At 42.6% G+C, this 23646-nt stretch overlaps 1 protein-coding gene across 2 annotated transcripts; it reads right to left on the minus strand.

Annotated features, from left to right (window-relative positions):
- Positions 1-188: 188 nt before the first annotated feature.
- Positions 189-22007, minus strand: LOC135391747 (organic solute transporter subunit alpha-like). 2 transcript variants are annotated; one of them, XM_064622172.1, is made up of 9 exons: positions 21849-22007; positions 20233-20336; positions 19541-19692; positions 18706-18779; positions 16732-16890; positions 15673-15784; positions 13430-13682; positions 10164-10327; positions 189-332 (listed from the first exon to the last, which is right to left on the minus strand). In XM_064622172.1, the coding sequence occupies exons 2-9, from the start codon at positions 20300-20302 to the stop codon at positions 273-275; spliced, it is 1044 nt and encodes a 347-aa protein (XP_064478242.1). In that variant the 5' UTR covers positions 20303-20336; positions 21849-22007; the 3' UTR covers positions 189-272. The 2 variants fall into 2 exon arrangements, with proteins under 2 accessions (XP_064478242.1, XP_064478243.1); XM_064622173.1 differs by having other exon boundaries at positions 20233-20351.
- Between the last annotated feature and the right edge of the window lie 1639 nt (positions 22008-23646).

Consider the following 23646-nt stretch of genomic DNA (forward strand, 5'->3'; position numbering starts at 1 on the left):
TCATTATTACTTCATTTGGTACTTCATTTTTTTTGTTTGAACTCATCCGTAACACCATGGCCTGAAAGTGTGGCAACAAGCTCCTTCAAGGAAGTCTGCCAGGGAGGCTTATGAGAGGAGAGTTTGATCTTTTGTGCTTCTCCCCACTTTGAAAAATGGAAGGAAATGAATGCACAATGTAGACAAAGATCAGAGCATCTTTTATTTCCAACCCTCGCATCGAGCCGTTATTGCTGGACAGGTTGGCTCTCACAACAGATCATTTCTCTGGGCTATGCAACACTACTACCCTCTATTACCTTACAAGACTCAAGTGACGCTTTCACTTCCACCTGAAAAAGGAAAATCCACCATTCATTGTCACCTAACCTGTCAACTACTCTTACAAAAAAAAAAAAGACCACTGGCAGCTCTACAAAAGACGGCAACCCCACCGCAAAATCACCAAACGTCACTCAAACACGTCTACTCTCAAACACGACAAGTTGTTCGAAGTGCCAAATACAGACACACTTTTTTTCTTCGTAATGCTACGTGCTCCCTTTTTCTCGTGTGTGTGAGTGTGTAAATATGCACACTGTATTCATACGGTACATGCGGTGTACAAAATGTTCACGGGGGGGCTCGGCTTCCAAAAATGGGTTCAGGGACGTGGACCACTAAACCGCTACAAAATAATTGTACGCGTGATATGAGACTCTATTCTGCTAAACTTTGATTGGGAATACTTTTTTTCTGTCTTTGAGATTATGTGGGCAGTGGAATTGTGCAGTTCTAGACGGATTCGGGGTAGTGTTGTCAAAGTAGTTGCTCATGGGCTGACGTCGCTGCTGCAACGACGAGCGCGGCAGATAAAGGTGACCAATTCCACAACCGTTCGAGCACTGTGACCTACTGCGGAAAGAAACGTTTTTTCTGTTTGTTTCTTAGCTCCCACGGAACTGTGTCTGTCAACTCTGCTGTAGCTGCAACTCCTGTTAAAAAAGTTTTGTCTCTCGACACGACACAATATACAGGGTGTTTCAGTAACAACGTAAAAAAATTAAGCAGGCTGCGAAAAAAAATGTGTTCAACAACGTTTCTCTGCAGGGAACTTTTCCCACCTGCTACAAGTATAATTTAATAAAATCTTAATTGAAATAAATTTAATTTGGTAAACTATATCTATAAAATTTGACAATTCAACATCGTTTCTTTTTGCCAGAAACAGAATATACCATGTCATATTTACCCCACTGCATTACAAAATATATTTCCTACTACAGTGATATGATAACAGGCTGTTAGACAGTCTGTGCACGTCTGAAATGGCAGTTTTCGCAACTTTCTTTTTAGCTATTACCGTAATTTATTTTGCATTAGCATGGGGTAAATTCGACATCCGCTTTTTGTTTCTGGCAAAAAACAACAAAAAATGTTGCGTTGAGTGGGAAATTCCATTGAACTCAATTCAGGAAATTAAGTTTATTTCAATTAATGATGAAATCACTTGCAGAATATAACAAAAGTTCCTTACTGATGAGTGTCGTTGACTGCATATTTTCCTGTTGTGTGTTTTTCCGGTTAAAATTTTTGACATGGTAACTGAAACATCCTGTATTACATTTTACAACAAAAAAATTTTTTTTTTTTGCAAAATTACAAATTACAAAATGTACTAAAAAAAGTATTACGTCTGTTTTTTTTTTGTGCGTGTTTCCGACACACGCGGTCCACTTGACTATAGACAAATATAACCCTTGATAGAAGTACATCATGGCTGAATCCACCTCGAATTAGAAACAGAAAGCACATTCTCTCCAGTTCAACAAAGGCAACCTGCCTCGAGACATCAGATCCTGAATATATGTTGTTTGGAAAATGGAGGACAAATTTCACGATTAAAACTACGTCAATCTGAATAAGATAAATAAATAAATGATGACAATAATAATAAGAACAACTATATTCTGACAAAAAAAAAAAAGAATAATACAATATGGACAAAAGACGGCTGAGCACAAATTCAGAAGTTCCCAGCAGAAATAAAAGCTTCATCGGGATGGTGTGGGTGAAAATAACCTCTTGTTATCTGCATACTGTACAAATAAAATTTCTTGCCTGTCTCCAGGCATACGAGTTCAGGCTTCCTTTGATGTCATTTTTGTAAGATTTTAGCACAGAAATGTACACCAATATGTGCACTGTTCTTTGAAAACACCACCCATGGCAAGTGCAGACTGAAAACGCAAGACTGACATTCCGTAACATTCCCCTTATTACTAACACTTCTCAGAGCAATGAGATTAGAGCATGACACAACAAGATGCCACATGGCGTGGACACGACGCACCACACTGTGGCGCAGATCCTGCACTCCAGCAACAGGAACATTCGAGAAAGTTTTGAAGAAAAGGATGTGACAACCCTGATTGTGCTGGACTAGTACACACTGTTCGCACTGCCCAATGAGATCCATCGTTGTGGTTTTAGTGCTATTCAAAAGCATATACAGGGTGCCGTTTTTTTCCTTTATTACAGATTTTTTTGTTTTTATAAAAAAAGCTAGAGAACAGCATAGATAACAGTTTTACCATTTTAGCGAGTGGGTTATCCTCTTGAAGGGAGTGCATAACTACTGTGTGACTAATTTCCTAAAATTCGATCAATTTTTCAATTAGAGGATTTTGGGCAAACGTGAGACAGCGGAGTGAGGGACCATCCTCATTGAAAGTCATTTTTCTAAATCTAAATCCTAAATCTAAATCTAAATCTAAAAATCCTGAAGCAAACTGGAGCGTATTGAAATTGTCTATCGCCAAATTTTGCTATGCAAATGAGTTGAAACCAAAACTGCGCGCATCACGAGTGCAGGGAGGACAGCGCTCATTCCATGTTGGAAGGCCACATGCCTTGGAGCGCTGGAAATGACTGGATAAACTGCACTGCGGCCCAGATAAGCTGGTGACGGTTAAAGTCATGTCCTCCCTATGCTCCTAATGCGAGCAACTTTCAATGTAGGAGCTTATTTCAGGATAAAGAAAGAAATAGAATGGATTCCAATGAAGATTGTTTGTTGCTCTACTGTCTCACTTTTGCCCAATAGCCCCCAATTAAAGCTAATTAACAAATTTTATGTATCATCTAGTAGATACCTAGATACACATTTGCTTCAAGAGAATATCCACTTTGCCGTATGACTCGCTTGCAAAAGCGGCATCTATGCTGCTCTAGTAGTTTTTTTTAATAACAAAATCTGCAAGAAAAAAAAAAAGAAAAACAGCACCCTGTATACATGTGTGTATATTTATAAGTATCGAAGACTTTGTTATGTAAGCACTATCTCTCATATGTAGGTAAAAATATCTTATTAGTTTGTTTTAGTTGTATTCATCGAAGCAGATTTAACATTCTACGCAGATAGACTTTTCTAGTAGAAAAATGTTTTCAGAGTGGAACGGCCCTGCAGAAAGTATTGCCAGGTAAGGAATAATTCTGATTGGATCTCTACCCTCTTCCCGATGCTTAAGGGTACTCCAGTCGTTTCCTAGAAGTCGCTCATGAAAATGGCAAGCTCAGGTGGTCATTTTAGAGCAGGTACTCCGTTCTGAGCAAGGTGTTCATGGAGTTCACTGCAGATAAAGTTTGCACATTGTACTAGGAGCAAACGTGACTGATATTTTTTTCATAAGTCGTCGTGAAACATAATTAAGTACAGTTTCCGTAGCCAATGACTCAACACCTCCGCTCCAAGCCCCCCACCTAGTCTGGGCTACTTTTGCTGGGCTCTAGCCACCTGAATTTGCCATTTGTGATGGCTTCAATGGACAGAAAATAGTCGTCTCTACGGCATGACAGTCGGGGGGGACTCACAACTAGGTAATGTTATATATCGAGTAGCATTTCCCAGTGGCTGAATCCCTCTATCAGAGTGTTTCAACCACATTTGGGGGGAATTGCAGACTTGTTTCCTCTAGGAAGTGGGTGGGCTATGAGGTACGCGGAGCTCAAGTTGCATTCGACCTATTCAACTAGAAGAACAAACAGGCTTCGCAGAGATACGTACATGTCCTAAGGTGACTAGGATGGAAAGGATGCACGCTATTCCTAACACCGCCTTCCTCGCATGTGTAAGCTAAATGTTGTTCTTCTTCGTTCAGCATTACAGACGTCCCGAGTGAGCTTGCGGAAAAACTCTCACGAATAATTGTAGCTAAAAATGCTCTGCATGGCTAGTTCCTACTTTATGCATGTCTCAGGACGCAACCTGTACTATTTCTTTTCCCCACTGCCTATCTAGTCTCGTAATAATGCGCAACACTTAAGACTAAGAACGTTAGCAAAATGTGTGTACATTGCACTTGTTCACCGCGCCGTTGCGATAAACACATTTTTTTTAGAAAGATGTTAGCAAAAAGACAGTTTCTTAAGAAAAGAAACAACAAATAGAAAAGAAAAAAAAATACTACACTGGTGAAGAATGCGGGGAGAATATATCTGCAGTACAGTGCAACAAATGTACACTGTTTACGGTGTGTGGAGTATTGCATAATAAACGATAGTACGATAAAAAACAATCTCGACACACGTGCCGCCGCTCGGAAGACATGTTTGCATCGTCTGCATTATCAAAAATTGTAAAATGTAAGTGCGGCGATATTTTAGTAGAGAGTTAAAGGGGGAGTCTACAAAACTGGGCCTGTACAGGTAGCTTTCTTTTTTTAGCATCCGTGCATATATTGCCACAAAGCGAAACTCCCATCCCTCCAAAGTGGAGTAAGATGGGGCACTGCCTGGGTACTGACTGCTGTTACAATTTGTTTACAAAACTAAGGACAGGTTTTCAAAATGGCAAGTATGAGAATGGCTGATGCATCAGGCCATTATCGTTAGTTTGTCAAACTTTGTTAGTGTAACAGCTATCTTAAGAGGTAATCATCAAGGGCTGCCGTGGCTGCTGAGAAGATCAACGTAGCTTTGTGTTGTATTGCCCTGATCAGACTCTGGGGAAAATGAAGCAGGTCTTTATGAAAGTCTGCGCAACCTTACAGATATGTTCTGTTCTAATCGAATGTGGCATTCTTTACCTAATTTTGGTAAATTAAAAAGAAGCCGCATCAATTTCAACAAATTTCTCCATCGCAACATGATGTGGCATTTCGGTGAACGCTATCACAGTGTTAGAACGGGAACCTACATCGAACCGACGACTGACGCGCTTTCCGTTAAATTTTGTACTATGACTATTCAAACGAATATCTTTTGTGCATAACCAAATATCATGAGAGAAGAAAACATAGCACTGCTAGATTGGGTCTGTGCTTTCTTTCGCAGTTCTTTATCAGTAATACAAGGAAGTGCATAGTGGAGAGCTGAAACAAGTAAGAAACTGTACTTTAATGGCATATTTTGTTTTCCTCAAACTGGCACTTAACTGTAACTGCTGCTCCAGTTTATTCAGAAAGTACCGTTGGGAGGGAGGGGGGATATTCAATAATTATATATTAGAATGACGCCTCCGTAGATGCGGCTGCCCAAAACACTGTTGTGATTGGCGGGCTCTTAGTGACTTCGTCAACAAGGTGGACGATTGGGCTTCTGGGTAGGACATGACTAAACACAAGCGCAATTGAATGGGACACAGCGTGTTGGTTGTCTGTTCCTACGTCCTGTTCGATTGCCCTTGTGTTTAGTCATGACCACGACTTACTAGATTATAGCGACCAGGTCATAATTGGCAAACCCAATGGGGAGCCCGTCCGCACGATCCGCTAGGGGCGCTACTCATCGGCCCGCGTGATCTAAATCTTGATTGGACAATGGAAATTTAAATTTTGAACGCGCAGAAGCGTACGTACGACTACCGTAGCAGACGACAGCAACAGCCCCTATGAAAACGTGTAGGACGATGATGATAATCAACTTTGGAAAGAAACATCTCCTGTGGGACATTCACCGCTTCTACAAAAATACTAAGGTAAGCTAAAGTACAGAGTACTGAACAAATTGAGGAAGCAATAACCTGGCCGATGAGTAGTGCCACCGCTAGCCACCAAATGCGGCGCTGGGAAGGGGTCCGTATGACATGGTCGCTATAATCAAGTAGGTCGCGGTCATGACTACATCATGTTTAAGTGATCGGCAGCAGCGAGGTGGCGCTGCTTCTGATGTCCGTGCGATGCTTTCATTCAAGATTAGAATCCTAGTGGCAAACTCTACTCGTGCTACGAGGGAATTTGGGGAAAAAAAAGCTAATAAAGGAGATGAAAAACAAACAAATAAGCTATAAAATGAGGAATAACACGGTCATACACATAGTGCAACGTTGCAAAGTGAGAATTGCGACGGCACGCGTCCGAGGAAAGACTTTGGGAAGCGCCGCGGAGAAAAAAAAAAAGAGTCTTTCTCGGCGGTCAATACTTTGCAGTTTTCCGTGCATCAATAGCGGGCTTACTATGCCGTTTCAACACTGCGTCACCTTGCTGCGGTCAAGACTCCTAACGACTGAAAGACCTGCACATTTCCGTGATGGTAACACTGCGAATTTGTTGCGCTTCGCAGTGCTGCAGGAGGAAACGGGTCTGGGCCGCGGAGTTTGGAAAGTTGTTCTGCACGAATCAGCTGCAAAAGCCTTCGACGAATTTTACTCGTAGGGTGTCATTTTTCTGTGGCACTGTAATGCACGTAAACGTGCTCGCTGTCACGTGCTCGTGCTAGGTCGCTTCAGCGCGATCCCTGACCCAGCGCCGCAGAAAATCGGCAGCCTCCGCATGTTGATGCATCGTTTCAAAGATGAAAGAAACAAAGTTTGTAGCACTGGCATTGTTTGATCAAGCACACGTTGGCATTCGCTGGAATCTGTTGGCAACTGCTTGAGCATAGAGAAAGCAAATGACGTTCGGCAGAGGGCTGGTGTGGAACTGGAAACCCAGGCTATAAAACCGTGTGGCACTTCAGCACTTGGGCCCAACCTTCTCGTGTTGTTTTTGGTCTAAGTTAAGTTTGGTTTGTTTTTGGTCTAAGTTGCTCAAGTCTCGACAGTAATAGTACTGTCGCTAAATGTTGTCGAAATGTGGAGAAACAAATCAACTGCAGATGTGTCTAGACAATCTATCGTGTTTCTAAAAGCGTGTAATAATTTTGCGAGGCTTGTCTGGTATTAACCCTACCGGATATAGCATGTGCAGGAAAATCTTGCACAAAGTCTATATTCAAAGTCTTTTTTTTTTTCGTGTCGAGGCAAAAAAGGGAGCAGGAAGGTTACAGAAAGTCATATTTGTACAGGATTTCCCAAGTATTTCTTTCACTCTGTCAGAAACCTTTGTTATACCCCTGTCACACGGGCAGTCTTCAATGATCATTGAAACCAATGACCATTGAAAATGTGTGTAGTGACACCAAGCGTGTAACGTGTCAACTTCCCAAAGAGTATTGGATTCAGTGTTCCCCTACAGGTTGACTCGTTACACGCTAGGTGTCGCTACGCGCATTTTCAATGACGATTGGTTTCAACGATCATTGAAGACTTCCTGTGTGACAAGGGTATTAACTACGTGCGTGGCGTGCTAAGAAACCATGTAAAAATTTTTTTACGTTTCGAAAGTTCAGTTTTGTTTCAGTAAATTCAGAAAATTAAAAACTGTTCACCGCAATACAGCATTAATATCCTATCCTGCCATTTTCTTTCTCTAGGTATCAGGTGATCACAGTAACGTTGAAATCAACCCCAGAAGGCATATTTGCTAAAAGAGGAACGATAAAATTGCGTGTCATTTTTCCAAATTTGTGAAGGAAAAAAAAAGCAGCATTATTTTTTCAAAATTTTCACTTTTTCATTTTTTCTAAACTCAACCAATTGACAAAATTTAATTTTTAGATTAATTCTTGGCATATTACTATGTATACTGAGGGTCCGACTTTTTTTAGTTAAGTGCCTTTCCTGGATTCAGGGGAGAAAAAAGAAAAGGAAATCGGGTGCAATTGAAACATTCCGGGTTTATTTTTAAATTTTTTTTTTTTTCGTTCTGTCCAGCATGTGGCCCCCAGTTAAAGGTGCATAGTCGGTCAAGCATGCAATCCTCCCAAATTACAGTCACAAGCACCACATGTTGTAACATTAAATGTGCTTCGCTTAGTTTATTGTCACACTCAAATGTTATTTACAGTGAACCCTCGTTAATATGACCCCCGATAATCTGACATACTCACTTTTTTTACCGTTTTTCTCGGGAACCATTCCTCCGCCATGTAAACCCATCTCATTAGTATGACAATCCGCTTTTCTGACTATGACCGAGATTTTTGTCACAAGTAGGGTCAAACACAGGTATCAGCATCTCGTTATTATGACCACGTCACATGACCCGCAGAGTAGCCCCAGGGAGACGTCACCACGTACCTCATGCGGAGGGTGACACGTGCTGAAGTAGGGCGCCAAAGTTTAGGATGACTCCTGATGTTGTCAACCTCGAAATTATCCATACTGCTTTTCGTGCTCCTAGAGCACAGTAGTGCTTAAACAGCAGTGACGATGAGACCAGGTCACACTGTGCTGCTGCTGTTGTGCACCTAAGAATGGCTGGAACGAAGCGGTCTCTGAGGGCAGCGGTGTGTGCGTTTCTCGTTAGTATAACAATTCGCTTTATGACCAAAATCGGCGGGAACGGTGGTGGTCACATTAACGAGGGTTCACTGTATATCACATATGCATACATTGCTACGAAATAACGCGCGTGATGCATGGGTCGGATACATGATTTGTTAGGAAATTGGGTTTAACTGAGAAAAGTCTGACCCTATGTGTACTGTAGCTCCCAAACATTGTAAAGGGTAATGTATCCTCTTAAAAAAATAGCACTTTGCATAAGCAGTATTCTTTATTCATTTTAGTTCCGTTAGACACTCTGTACTTTACCTTGGGAAGCCCTGTACATTAGTTGGAAGCCTGTTACATCATCTAAATACGCCGACCGATTGCTGTATTGGAGTAGCTCAACGGAGATTACGAGACATTTGCAATGAACTACAGATGTGTATTTTACGGTGGACACAATTAAATCTGAGACATTCCAAATTTGACATAGAGCCTTAATTGTAGCAATTCTTTTTGTGTGCCATAGTCACTTCAGTTTAATCCTGATTTTGCAAGTAGTTCAGGGCAATCACCGATAGCACGAGTTCAGAGCACCAACCACATTTCATCAGTAAAAACAACATTAAGTGGTTCCCATCAGAAACCACAGGAGACAGGCCCTGATAGTCAAGTTGAACTGTTATGCCAATTTTCTGTACAGATATGCTTTCTTAACAGAAGCCTTTGAACATCACAGAGGACATAACAGCACAAGTAGAATTTTTGGTCCCAAAAGTGCTGCTCACCATGAAACATCATTAATCGAGTGAGCGATGGTAATACAAGGTGTCAGTATCATGCATTGCTGATTTTTTGCTCATAATGTCTGTCGGATTTTTCGCCTCTGCAGTGTCATGCTACTAAGTATTACCATATTTATGGCCATTTAGTGTTCTACTACGGTACTGAGTGTTATTATATTGCTCGTTTATTTGTTGCTGGCTCAAATATTTAAAAAAATCAATATGGAAAGCATAATTAGGTGTAAAATAAATAGTGGAAATTTGATTCAGCAGGGAAGCAGCACCTGCACTGCGAGATACAGTCGAAAAACCTGTGGTACCACAACTGTGTTAGTGCAAAGTGTGCAAATGATGGCATTCACAAACTGCACTTTGATGGCAAAAGGAAGACAACAGATGATAATACTAGCTGCCAATATGAGTGCCACTTCGATGGAAGTAACCAAACGTCAGCCCATCGTCGGGCCGGCTACCAGAAGAGATACACACATGCAGCTTAAAACTGCATTAACGTAAAGAGAAAATACCAACAGCCATCACCAAAAGGTAAAATGACCATGGTAAACACCGCGGTACATGTCGGGAAGATCTTGCAGCCAACGGAAGATGACCAACTTCGTGTTGGCCGTCGTGACATTAGAGATAATTAGCTGCAGAAAGCTGCAGCTAATTCCAGTCAAGAGTGGCAAGTGAATGGCTGCCTAGTAGCCACGAGGAAACACGAGCGACCATTCACTGGCCACTACGCAGCTGCTCATTGGTTCCCGGTTGTCTCAATAGGCAAAGGCAGCTAAGTATCCGCTACTGGCCTGATGTGCGCTTGTCCGCGGGGAGACGACGTGGCCGCTCCTCAAGGGTGGTGCAACTACGTTGTTTAGTGTGGCGCTCGTGTCCGGTTGTGGGTGCAGGAAGATGTAGCGTGACACCGTCGACACCATGAAGCCTTGGCCCATCAACATGGCGCCGCTTAGATCTGCAGACGTGGACATGTTTTGTAGAAATGCAGCAGATTTTGTTCCCGTAAACTGTCACATTTGCTAAAGAAATGGTACAACGTTGTATAGAACCGAACAGGGTAGTGTGCATGACCTTGCGTGTATAACCTAAGTGTGTAGTGTAACCTTTGTGTTTTTGGGTTTTATGTTTCCTGAAAATGGGTGGGGGGTAAGAATCTGGTCATATTTTAGGAGCTGTGAAATGGTATAAAATTTTGCTATACTATGGCTAATATACTGGGAAGGAAAGCAGATCTTTGGATGGTTAATGAACAATGCAAATGTTTTGCATTTCAGATGAACACAAGGTGCGAGTGGATGTGGTGAATGTCAAGTCCATGCATTGGTTGCTGAACTTGCACTCTTGCAAGCTCATTTTCGGGTCTTACCATAAATAACGATGATGCAAATCGGAGGGTAAAAACTGGTTTTACTGGGTTTAACCCTTAAACACAAGGTTCTATGTATGTTCTTTTTAAGTTTTTTTCAGGTTATGAAGGTCTTCACCGGTTTTAATGATGTATGACCAACCTGGCCAACTTTTAACTCTTTCTACATATACCCAACCTTTCTTATAAATATCGTAGAAAGCTTCTACGTGACCTTGATAAAGACAGGAATGACGAGCGTAAAATTATGGTCAGAGCTCCCTATTTTCATAGGTGCTGAAATTCCCCAAAAGGTTAAATTATTTATTTTTTGCTTTAGGGACTGTATCACATGGCCAGCCCACACAGTACAAATTGTCGCTTGTATTCTGCCACTTAAAATAATTTTAAAAAAAGCCTGACAGACTGAAGTTGTGAAACCAGTACCCACAACCAAGTAAAAATTTCAGCAAAATTCTGAAAAGTCTAATCTCATCTAAATTTAAGTGTAAAAACTAAACTAAACTAAAAGGTAAGTAAAGTAAAGTTTGCGATAAACGCAAGAAAAACCTACACTGGTTTTACGGGGACACTGACAGCGTGCAATACTAAGATATACCACACGGACAGCATTCACTTCGTCACTGATAAAACAGCATAAATGCAGGCAGCTGGTGCATGAAATCCACTGTAGAAAAAGCCTGATGCCATGTCACCGTTTCTGTTCGTTCTCTTTGGAGTTTCGCTGCACTTGGTATTGCACTTATTAGTCACTGTTGTGTAAGTTACTCAATAAATGTAACTGAGTTACAGTTACACAACTCAAAGTATTTAAAGTGCCACCCCGGACTCGGAAAACAGCGTTTATTTGATTTAGTCCATGCAAAGAAGGCGCCTGAAGGATTCTATACGGGAAATTTCAATCCTGTTTACGAACGCTGTGCATTTCTGTCACTTTTTGAAGATCTGCTGAGCCTTCACGAGTTTCGATGACGCTAGGAGCGGGTGACGTAATCATAAGCCCACAAATTGCAATGATGTCATGTTCTAAAGAGGGCCCTCGTCTCCTAGCAACGACGCCAGCGTCCGGGGAGGGTCACGTGGTGGAGAAGTCACGTGACGCTGATCGAAAGAGGGGAAAATGGGAGAGATGTCTTTTCCCTCCTTTGCGTTTTCTCGAAGGTCGGAGCCATCGTATGATATGTCACGTGGGGCTCCGCTAACGGAGTGCAAAAAGTGAGCCCCCCCCCCCCCCGGAAGACGCGAAGGGTAACGACATTGCCAGATGAGAGCCGGGCGCTCCGTCGGAGCCTAACATGACGTCACAGTTCTCAAGAATAAAAAGTAATTTTCTCTAGCTTTCGCATCACGTAGAGCCAAAATATTTTGCGGGAATATAAAGTGAGATAAGAAGATTTCAGTAACATAACTTTGTTAGGATTCTGAAGACACGAGATTTAGTTCGTAGTCAGGAAAAGTTACTGAAACTAAAATGTAATTACCCGGGTGTAAGACGTCTGCAATACCAAATGGTTTACGAAACAATTTCCATGTTAAACCACTTGCGTACAAAGCGGTTTCAAGTAGAAATTGTTTCATAAACCACCTGTAACTCCGAACATTTTGCACCTGGGTAAGTTACTCAAGTTACTTCAGGCTGTCCATGTTTAAAGTTGGCCACACATTACAAACCCCCCGCCCCCACAAAATAGTTAAAAGTGAAGTTTTTAACAGAAGTTGATAACCGACATAAGAGGCTACACGACACGAGTGCCTACGTGAACAAAGCAGCTCACGTGCGGAAAACACACATGAACGGAACGCGGAACAGAAAGCGCATCTAACACTCATATTACATTAGTAACTGTGTGGCACTTGCCATGTGACTGAACATTAGGTGTTTTGTGCAGATTCATAACACACATTCATACATGCAGTTACATAGGAGTCAATTTATGAAGACAGGCGTTAGAAGTTAAAACCTTGCTTTGGGCGTGTTGGTATATGTAAGAATTCATTAGAAGTGCTAAAATATACAGACAAACACTGAAGAGACAGTACACACAAAGCACTATTTTCAATCAAAGTAAAGCATTGTCTGTTCAGTGTTCACCCGCATCTTTTAGTACTTCCAAAGAATTTTGAGGAGTAAGAAGTTTTAGTTACGAAGTTAGGAGCTAAAAGTCACACCTTGTTATCACAATTGCATATTATGTTTTACTGTAATTAATTACTGCAACTAAACACTTTCAGAGGTGGGTGACTGTAGCTGTAATTTAAAGTAATTAAATTATAGCTGCAGTTACCAACCTCTAAAAGTGTTTAGTTGCAGTACCTAATGCACATTAGTGCATATTGCATAATGCATTAGTGCATATTATGTTTCACTGCAATTAATTAAGTACTGCAACTAAACACTTTCAGAGGTGGGTGACTGTAGCTGTAATTTAATTACATTAAATTGCATCTACAGTCACTCACCTCTGAAAGTGTTTAGTTCCAGTAATTAATTACCTCAAAAGTAGTTAATTACTACAACTCAATTACTCACAATTAATTACTAAACACCTTCAGAGGTGAGTGACTGTAGCTGTAATTTAATGTAATTAAATTACAGCTACAGTCACTCACCTCTGAAAGTGATTAGTAGCAGTAATTAATTACCTCAGAAGTAGTTAATGACTACAACTCAATTACTCGTAATTAACTCACAGACGCCGGAAACGACGGACGTAATGGGCGGCACGCAGGGCAGGTGACCTGTGAGACCTGCGGCCTTGAAGACAACCAACTGCAGCCTGGTAAGGGTGAAATGCAGGTGGAGGAGAGTAAACTTCTTTCGTAGAGCATAATGTGGCAGCGGCCGTGCTGCCAGCTTCACCCATATAACAAATCCGTATGTGCCTAACAGGAAGGAGCCAGCTTGGAGCAGCATCAGGTATGGAGATGCATTGGTTGCCTCCATCTATGGAGCAAACAGAGAAGATAAAATCTCTGCTCATCACGTTAATATGTAACAACAATAATTAACTTATACATCTGCAAACATTGGGTTTCCCTCATGAATATGAATGATAAGATGATGGCTCCAGATCAAACAAAGTAAAAATTATAATATGCTTTGGACACAATACGAATAGCATGTCCGTATACTAGCGGTGTGTGAATGGGGGTTTTCAGGATCGAATCGAATACGAATTAACAAATTATTATTTTGCCTGCATCAACAAGTCTACAAATGCAGTGCAACAGCACCCCAATCATGTTTCTTAAATTTGAATCTTAAATGAGATGCAGCAAGAACTGGTTAGGCATAGGTTTTATTACTTGCAAGTTTTCATGCAGGGACACCAACTGTTCAATGTGTTCAGGCAACAAAGATTGCCGTCTTGTGGACACAGCATGGCCACAAACAGAAAATAGTAGAGCTGTGCAAATAGAAAAATTGCCATTGCAAATTGAATCTGAATAATTTCCTCAGAAGGCGAATCGAGTTCGAATAATCAGAAAAGGCCGAATTCGAATAATTTCGAATACGCCTGGTGGTGTTGTGCTCATTCGATGATGTTCTGCACCAAACTTGTGAGCCTTTTCATGCAGCATAACATATCGTGAGAGAAGGGTCCCTCTGTGCTGTGTATTGTAGACTGCATTAGTAGGATGAACTGCACTGAAAGTTATTCAGCATGATCCATGCTGCCTGCTTAGTGTGCATGTCCTCATTTCTATGTTTACATTGTGAATTTCCTGTTCCTTTTTTTGAGAGACAGCACATGTTTTCATCTGTTACTGAGCATAACTCTGAAAGTTGCGGTACATTTACTGGAACATGCACTGCCCAGAGTATAGTGTTGACCATTAGGTCACAGAAATTGTAAACATTAGTGACAGAATACTGTAAGCAGTGTAAAGCATCACCTAACACTCAAGTGTCATAATGTGAAGCCGACTTGCAGAACAGAGAGAGAGAGAGAGAGAAAAAAAAAAAGGCGGAAACATGAAGTGGGCTTCACCTAACCCTTGGATGTAATAAGGCGAAGCCTACTTTCAGAACGGCGATAGCGATACCTCGCCTCAATACTATTCGAAAAATTATTCGAACTTTCTAATACTTTTCGAATATGACTATTCGACTCGAAACGTACTTCGAATTATGAATTATTCGAAATATCGAATATTCGCACACCTCTACCCCTCCTCGACCCGTATACCCATGTCGACTTTCATACCCCTTTTTTTTTTTCAAGTTATACACTATGCTATCAGTAACTTGCCTGCGCGATAATTCTTAATGGTAGCATAGCATATGTGCAGGAGTGTTACGGTATACATATACACTAATACATATACATACATACACACTACATATACGCTAATACAATAAGGAAATGTGTTGTTTCTTTCGGCAGGCAACCTTTACAGAAAATCAATGTAGCCATTTGAAATATAACTATATCAGAGTAAGAAGAACCAAGCTTGATTACGGCAACTGAGTATAGCTGACATCTTTTAGTTTTATTAAAGACTGCTCTTGAACCCCTAATTTGATTCATTGATTGATTCAGTATTTTTTGATACTACATTTGATGACAATATGATGCTGCATTTAAAAAGCATGAACTAAGAGCTCTTGAATTAATCTATTTAACTTGAAAGTATCATCACATAATGGAGTATTACAGATCAGAAAGCATTTGATTTTGATTAGGAATCATTCTGCAAAATACCATACATTTGTGGAAGTTGTGGTCAAAATCCAATAATTAGTAAGCCTCCCAGTATGTTTTTTTTCTCCCATTCATATCCAGTCATTGCTGAGTCTTTTAGGGAGCAATGCAGGACAGGTATAAATATTTACATCAACTTTGCAAAAACATGTAATCCGGAATTCGTAAGTTTCCTTCTTTGAGAACAGTGTACAAGGGAGACAAAACGAGCAAGAAATCAAACTACACCTTGTCTCCTTCGTGGATGCCCGTGAGGGTGCAGATGAAGATGATGATGACGAGAATGAGTGGGATGAAAAACAACTGGTACACCACCACTCGCAGCACGGCGTATCTTCTCCTAAAACGTTCGAACAAACACAACCTTGATCACATTATATCCTGTCTTGTTTGCAACACTGCATCACCGTGGTGATTCTAGTGGTCTAGATCATGCCACCTAGATAGAGAAAGTCCGCTTAATGACCTATTGATTGTAATGACCACGTCATAATCAGCAGCCCTTATGCAAAATCTCATCTGCACGATATGCACTAGGAGCACTACGCCAACACTACCTAGAGACAAAGCCTGATCACTGAGCCATGCGACGTAACAATTAAGAGTCCGCCAATCACGACGTTGCTTTCAGTGGCCATAGATATGGAAATGAGCCACCATCAGCCACATGTGCAGCCACTGATAGCCACAGAAAGCCTGGGTTTCAAAATCGTCTGCGGCGATTGGCTGACATTTTGACTGGCTGCTGCAATTGGTGGGCTTTATATGTCTACGTGCGAGGGAGTGAGAGGAGGCATTAAGCAGGCCTTCTGTATCTAGGTGCCGTTGGTTATGCATAGGCCCACGGTGTCTTCATCCTGATTGGACAGTGGTAATTCGAATCTAGAACGTGCAGAAAGCAGACACACAGCAGTAGCAGACGACAACAACAGTACGCATATTTCAAAACATCGAAACCCATTACGATGCATCGAATGATGATGATGGTAATCAATATGTACCAATTTTCTCATAACCCATGTCTCAAGAGACATACATTGATTGTGCAAAAATCCTAACGTAGGCTTGAGTGTAAGATATTATAGCAAATGAAGAAGCAATAAGCAGGCCAATGACTAACACCACCACTAGCCCCGAATTCGCAGTGCTCTGGATGAGCGCAAATGACATGGTCGCCATAATCTAGTAGGCTATGGTTCAAACACAAGCTTTCTATGGCTAGATGTGGCTGACCGTGCGGCTGACGTCGGCTTGTTGCACGACAGAAGAATATTGGTGTATGCTCACTTGGAGAAGGAAGGCGAGGGGCAGCACCAGAGGACACAGCAGATGGGGGGACCACGCAGGGGCATCTGTTCGTCGATCAACCGTTGCACCAGTCGATCTGAACCCCCTGCATAGCAGCCAATCAGCTCAAAGTACATCACCAGTGAGAATGGGAGGTACCTGCATTGAAGGAAAAGGACACAAAGGTACTCATGAAACACTGAAGAGATGTGAAATGAAATCGTCTGTGCAGTATCTTATGCATTATGCACACAAAGTTTTAAGTACACTGAGTCAAGTTCTGCACAAAGACCCAACATATCTGCAGAACCGCTGAGGACACGCAGGATTGGATAAAGAAAATACGTAACATGTCAGAGGCCTTGCTCTAACTTAAGTAGTATGTAGCCTCTGTCACACGTACCTTCCGAAACTGCCATGTACCATGTTACAGTGTGCTACACAGGGTGTCCCAGAAAAGGTGCTATTAAATTATAATAAAAACTATGCCACCTAGAATCACGCGGTCAACTGCACTGGTTCTTACTAGGTTTTTGCCATCTCCTCATGTGAATGTCACTCAACTTAAGTTATGTCAGCTTCTACGAACTGACCTAGGAAATTGGCCAAGTAAAGGTCACTGTTTCGCCCCAACAATGTGAAGCATGTGCCAGATTTACTCAATGTCACGACAACTGACACGGAAATATTGAGGAAATAACCCATCGGGAAAAAAAAGCCCGACGTGCGTCCTGAAGCACACACAGCAGAGTGCTTGACCACTTCTTGCGTGCCCTCACTCTCAGTCTGACGAAAGGAGGTTGCTAAACCCAGCCAACACCACCTAGACAGAGAAAGCCTGCGCATTGCCTCCCTCTCCCTCTTCCAATTAAGTGACACAAATCGTCTGCTGCTGCGATTCACCGTTCTGCGAATTCAAGGACCCGCAAATGATTGCAGCTCACCTGGAATATGCACACCTAAATATTTAGACAAAAAAGTGCAAGACGCTTTCCAGAAAATCAGTTTTGAGAAAGATTGAGACCGTTTTGCACTTTATTTCCAAGTTTTCCCATTTAGTACGCGGGGACGTTCAATCACAACTCGCAGACGACGGTGGTTCTCCTCCGTGGCCACGACCGCTGAAAGCATGCTCGTGATTGGCTACGGCCGTTGAAAACACGACCCTGATTGGCTGACTCTTAATTGTTAGGTCACGTCGACGAGCACGCAGGCTTTCTGCATCTAGGTGGTGTTGACCCAGCCCACACGGAGACAGCAGAAAAAGTGAGAGTTCTTGAAGTGGGGAGAGGGAAGGCATGATCCCAGCAGAAACTGGATGCGATAAGCCATGCCTCTCTTATCTGGTACCGATGCAAGAAAATCATAACATTCGTTTACGGCACTTTTTGGCTCACTTTTTCTACTATCCCTGTCTGGTCTGGGCATAGCAACCTCCGTTCGCCGGACTAAGAACGAGGGCAGACAAAAAGTGGTTAGATTACACTCACATCAAGAGGTGGCAAAAACCTAGTAAGAACAAATACCGTTGACCGCATGATTCTAGGTGGCATAGTTTTCGTATTATCATTTAATGACACGTTTTCTGGGACACCTCATATATGTTGCACATAGATATTTTTTGATGGTAGCACTGTACTCAGATACATTAGAAACAAAGCATTACTACCACTACAAGCAACTGAAACACCTGGATGCACAATACAGTCCGGACAAAAAGCCGATAACAAAAGTAACAAAACAAGACTGAAAAATAGGTGCCTTTTGGTGCCTTAACCACAGTAATCTGCAATCTCTGGGCTCCTGTGCTGGCAGAGGCAACAAACAGCTCACGATTCTTTACCGTCTACTCTCTACGAAACAATGTACATGAATACAGTCAGCGCTATATTCGGGGCATGGGTCATGGACACGGACGAATATATGCAATACTATAAGGCATCCTCCAAGCTCGAGTACATATGCATTACTCACAGCATGATAACAGCGGAAGCAGCATCGTGCACTCGAGGAAACACGCTGGCAACTAAGGCACAGACCGAAGTCACCTGATGTTGCACACAGACAGCATGAGGCAAAAGAGAGAGGAGGTCAGGGAAGTAGGACATATAGAATGTGAGAGAACTGCAGAGGAAAGGACAGCTGCCAAAACATGGTAAAGCACACGGGGAAGAAGCTATTAGTTGTCAAGTTCATGGCTCCTCAACGCTGATTAGTACATGACGGCACAAGAAAATGAACTGGAGAGCGAGCAGTGGCACACAAATAGGGGTGTGACTCTTCTATGGGGTCCCCATTTCTAATTAAAAAGGGGAAGTAGTTTGCGTGGACCATTAGCAGAAAGGAGTGATCTGTGGCCAGGTGCAGATCACGGGGGAGGGGGAGGTCGGGATGCCCTGAGCACCCCTTCAATTTCTGTCCTCACATAGTGCTTCAGTTGACCTTATGTAGCGTATGCAGCATGCTGCCCAACACCCACCAGAGATCTCCTTGGATCCACCCATGTCTGTGACCCGTATGAACGACTAGGGCTTGCTGAAACAGTGGAGCTCCTTAAACGCATTTCCTTCGTCTACCAACATCATGACTATGTCACTGTGACGTTTCTTGGGTAGAGGACTATTTAACCAGTCACGTTGCCAGGACTGTGCATGGTAAAAGTTTGCTAGAATACTACCACAATAGTGTACTGCATAGGTAGAAGAGCACAGATAATTCACTGCATCGTCCTGCACTGCAACTGATTTTGATATATCTTGTACTCGACCACGTACGGCTGACCTTTCGGTCCTGCTAGAGCATGACTTACGGGAAAGACTGAGAGAGCAAGTGCCGAGTAGACGAGAGGCCTGGTAGGCCAGCAACCACTCAAGTAGTGGCATTCGTGCAGAAACACTGCCACTGTGGTCACCACCATCAGGGTCTCGATGGCCGACAGGGCTGCACCCCAGTTGCCCAGCACTGCACGACAAAAACAAGAACGCAAATATTGCCTTTTCAATCTCTATAATGGTTCAATCTATAACACAGTTTCGTCACCCAGAGTTGAGTCACCCAGGCTGGGCTTGGAAAAGATGAGGGAAGGAAGGTTTGGGCTGAGTCACTCCTGTCAGGGGGGAGCCTGTCTTAGCAGAGCTCATTGCATTCCGAGCCAGTGCATGTGGTTCCCACGATGGACTCTGTTCTAACAGGAGTGGCCTAGAGCAGGGCCTTACCTCCTCTCATCTTTCCCAATCGCCACTGAGGTGGCTCTGCCATGAAACAGAGTTATTGTTAAGTATGCTTCGGAGTGTACAATAATTAATTTTCAGCTGTACACGTAAACATAGACGGTCCATGACTTGTGCTGCATTTCACTGATGAATTTTGAGAAAATTTTACTCTGTTTCAATTGTAGGAAAAAAAAAAAAAGTACCAAGCAGAAATGGGGACTGGGGAGGGAAAGAGAAAAAAATGTGGCGCGCTCGTTGGGTGAGTTATCACGTGCACTGCGTGTATTACCTGCATAGGCTTCAGCAGGCGTAGGCGTGTAGCCTCGCTCTAGGAGTTCTGAGCAGTTGAGAGGCTTCATGATGCTTGGACTGCTGCATTCCACAAGGTCACAACTGCACGTACGAGTACTACTATAGGTAAGAGCATGGCTCACTGTTCAAGGTCATGTGCAAAGCATTCTCACATCACCAATGTTGCTCAGTATCTACGTAATGTCAAAGACAGACCACTACAAATCCCAATACCAAACCCAACCAATACCTGGGCATACCAATTCACTATCCGTCCACCTTGGCTTCCTTTTTTGTTAGGTGGTGACGCCCTTGAGCAGCGGTTTATCCGGACCTTCTCCCCCCTACCCCAAATGTTTGAAAACAACCCCCCAAATTTTTTTTTCGTGTGTATTATTGTTACAATGTGAATGCACCCCCAAATGTTTTGCAAACCAAAAACCATTTTCAACAAATCAGGGGCGAGAATGATGCCACTCGGGGTGATGGTTAGCTATCAGCGTGCTTTGCGGTGAAGCAAACAACGGCACTATCATGTTGGCAACAAGAAGTTACGATGTTTTGTGCATCATGCACTGGAGTATTTGGGGCAATGCTGCTTGTGTGAATGCACAGCTAGTGATATAGCAGGAATAACAGTGTTGTAAAGGAATCCCCCTGTCATGCATGGTTGGAGTAACGGGGGAGGAGGTTGCATAGCCACCTCAAAATTTTCAGCAGAATTAAAAAGAGGGGAAGAAAAAAAAAAACGATCCAGTTTCCTCAGGGAATACTAACATCTCCTACTTTCTTCAAGCAAGAAAGGTTATACAAAGATGCTGAGTGACATTGGAAGGTGCAGCATTCATTTTCAAGTCACGAAAAAAGGCGTGTCATCATATATATATATTTTATATATAATTAATAATATATATAATATATATTTATATATATATATATATATATATAATATTTTCCATTAAAAAATAAAGAAGAACATTCAATAAAGAACACTGAACCACTGAACTATCCAAGCATCTCATCATCCAAACCGAACTGCAGGAACACGCACTGACAGGGATGTATTTTTTTGCCGAAATGGGAACGAAACAACACATGGTATAGTGTCATTACCCAAATCGTCATCGAGTACATGGAGATAATTTTGTAAGGATGGTTAAAACATGCTGATCCCAGCGCGATTGACAGCCTTTCAAACAGCAGTGAGTTCGCGCATTCTGTAACTGTTGGGTCCACAAGTGTAGCTGATGCAAAAAGACCAAAAGCAACCTCAAAAAGGGCTGTGCCAGTAATAAGTGAAGACTGCGGGACTTTTTATTGCGTCGCCACTCCCGCAATATAGCCGAGATTTAATCATGCAGAAAGAGACGTCAAGCATGGCCAGGTAAAGCTCAGGTAGATGCTTTTGCCCGTCCCAGCAATTTTGCGGAGCTGCGGAACACACGCATGCTAAGGCATGTTTCTGTACAACCAGCCTTGAAGGCACAAACAAATAAAATCGGTGTCCAACGCGCCGGTTCTTGCGCTTATGCAACGCAAATCAGCGCGAAGTACTACAGTTACAAAGGACATGTCTGCATCGTTTTGAGCTCAATGAAAATAAAAGAGGTTCACCTTTACTCCTTCTACGGTGGTTTCGGCAGAGGATTGTGAAAGCCATCATCAACTGAATGTTTCGATGCGTTCACGAAGTGTCATTTTGCAGGTGAAGTTTTACCGTAACCCAGCTGATCACAAGTCACCGTATGCCAAGCGCCCTTGACAGCTATTCCGCTTCCGGCGCCATCTCTGAAGAGGAAGCGCAACGACGGCAAAATGAATCGAATCGATAAAAGCGCGCTACATTCAACTACATCTACGGTGCTCTCGTTATGAGCACTTGAACGGTGCTGCATAAAAACCAAGAAAGAACGACGTCGTATCTGCAAGTCCGTTCCGTTCGTTGTGCACGTCGTCGACAATCATCTCGGTCGATCAGGGCAGGATGACCAGGTTATTCATACCACAGCCCATGACCGAGGACTGTCTGCTGGAGGACTGGTTTCGAGAACGAAGGACGTGCTGGTGATGTCGCTCTTGTAACTCCGATTAATTATTTCTGAGAGGGGAGCATCGGACGAAGCGTCCGAAAAACTCACGTTTTGGGTGGCGCCCAATTGAGTTTGAAGTTCTTTGCACTTTTGCATTAAGTGTCCCTTTGAAGATATGCCCAGTATGAATACAATGTGCTCGAGTCTGAAGCGTCTAAAGTGTCGAGTCAAAGGAAAGAGTCTGATAAATACCTAAATACAGGGCGTTTGACATAAAGTGATAAACAATTCTAACTGGCGACGTACTCGTCGGACGACTGTGGGACTTTCGATAGTTACCTTCTGGAAACTTTTGCAGCCACTTAGGAAGGCTTTGCACAATTTTTAATCGAGGGAAATATATTTTTTCGATCTAACTTTGAAAATTGCCAACCGAACCTCACTTTTCTTTTTCTTTTTTTACAGAAATATGAAGTGCTCCGCGGATACCCGCTGACCCAACAAAAACTATGCACAGTAGAGCAACAGAAATAGTTGAACAAGACTAGTGAACACGCTGCTTGGTTGTCGCAAAAAGGCACGCGCGGAAGGTGCGGCAAGAGGAGGAAGTGTTCCCGCCGCCTCTTGTTTTACCTTTCTTTCCCCTGGTTTGGCCTTAATCGTGACGACAGTCTTATCACAAAGAAAACAAAACGTCCGTCTGGTCACAAAGAAAGCAAAACAAATGAAGGTGGTGACACTTCCTCTCTAGCTACACCTTCCGCGCGCGCTTTTTTTTGCGTCCGACGATTTCTGTTGCTATACTGTGCATAGTTTTTGTTAGGTCTGGGGTTATCCGTGGAGGACTTAATATATCTGTAAAAAAAGTGAGGTTCGCTTGGCAGTTTTAAAAGTTCGATTGAAAAAATTAATTTCCGTCAATTAAAAATTATCTAAAGCCTTCCTAAATGGAGACAAATGTTTACAGAAGGTAATTGCCGAAAGTCACACAATCCTCCAGCGATTACGTCGCCCGTTAGAACTCTTTATCACTTTAGGTGAAACACCCTGTATATTATATATTATGTGGCACCAGAGGCGGCTCTAGACCGTCGGTTTGGTTTGGGGTGTGGTAGAGTCACTATATAAGCTTCGCTTCAGAGTATCGACACTGAGTTCCAAGAGCGAGCATGCGCCATCTTGTTTCCGCGCCACGGTAGCGACGGTAGCCACGCGCACGCGCACTTCAGGCGCATTTCACGGCTCTGCCCTTGGACATCAGTGTCGATACTCTGAACCGAAGCTTATTTAGTGACTCTCGGGTGTGGGCGGTTTATATGTAGGGAGTGACTTTTTCGGGTTAAACGCCTTTCTCAGATTCGGGGGGTAAAAATCGGGCGCTA

Source organism: Ornithodoros turicata, chromosome 4 (genome assembly GCF_037126465.1).
Source record: "Ornithodoros turicata isolate Travis chromosome 4, ASM3712646v1, whole genome shotgun sequence".
Lineage (NCBI taxonomy): Eukaryota > Metazoa > Arthropoda > Arachnida > Ixodida > Argasidae > Ornithodoros > Ornithodoros turicata.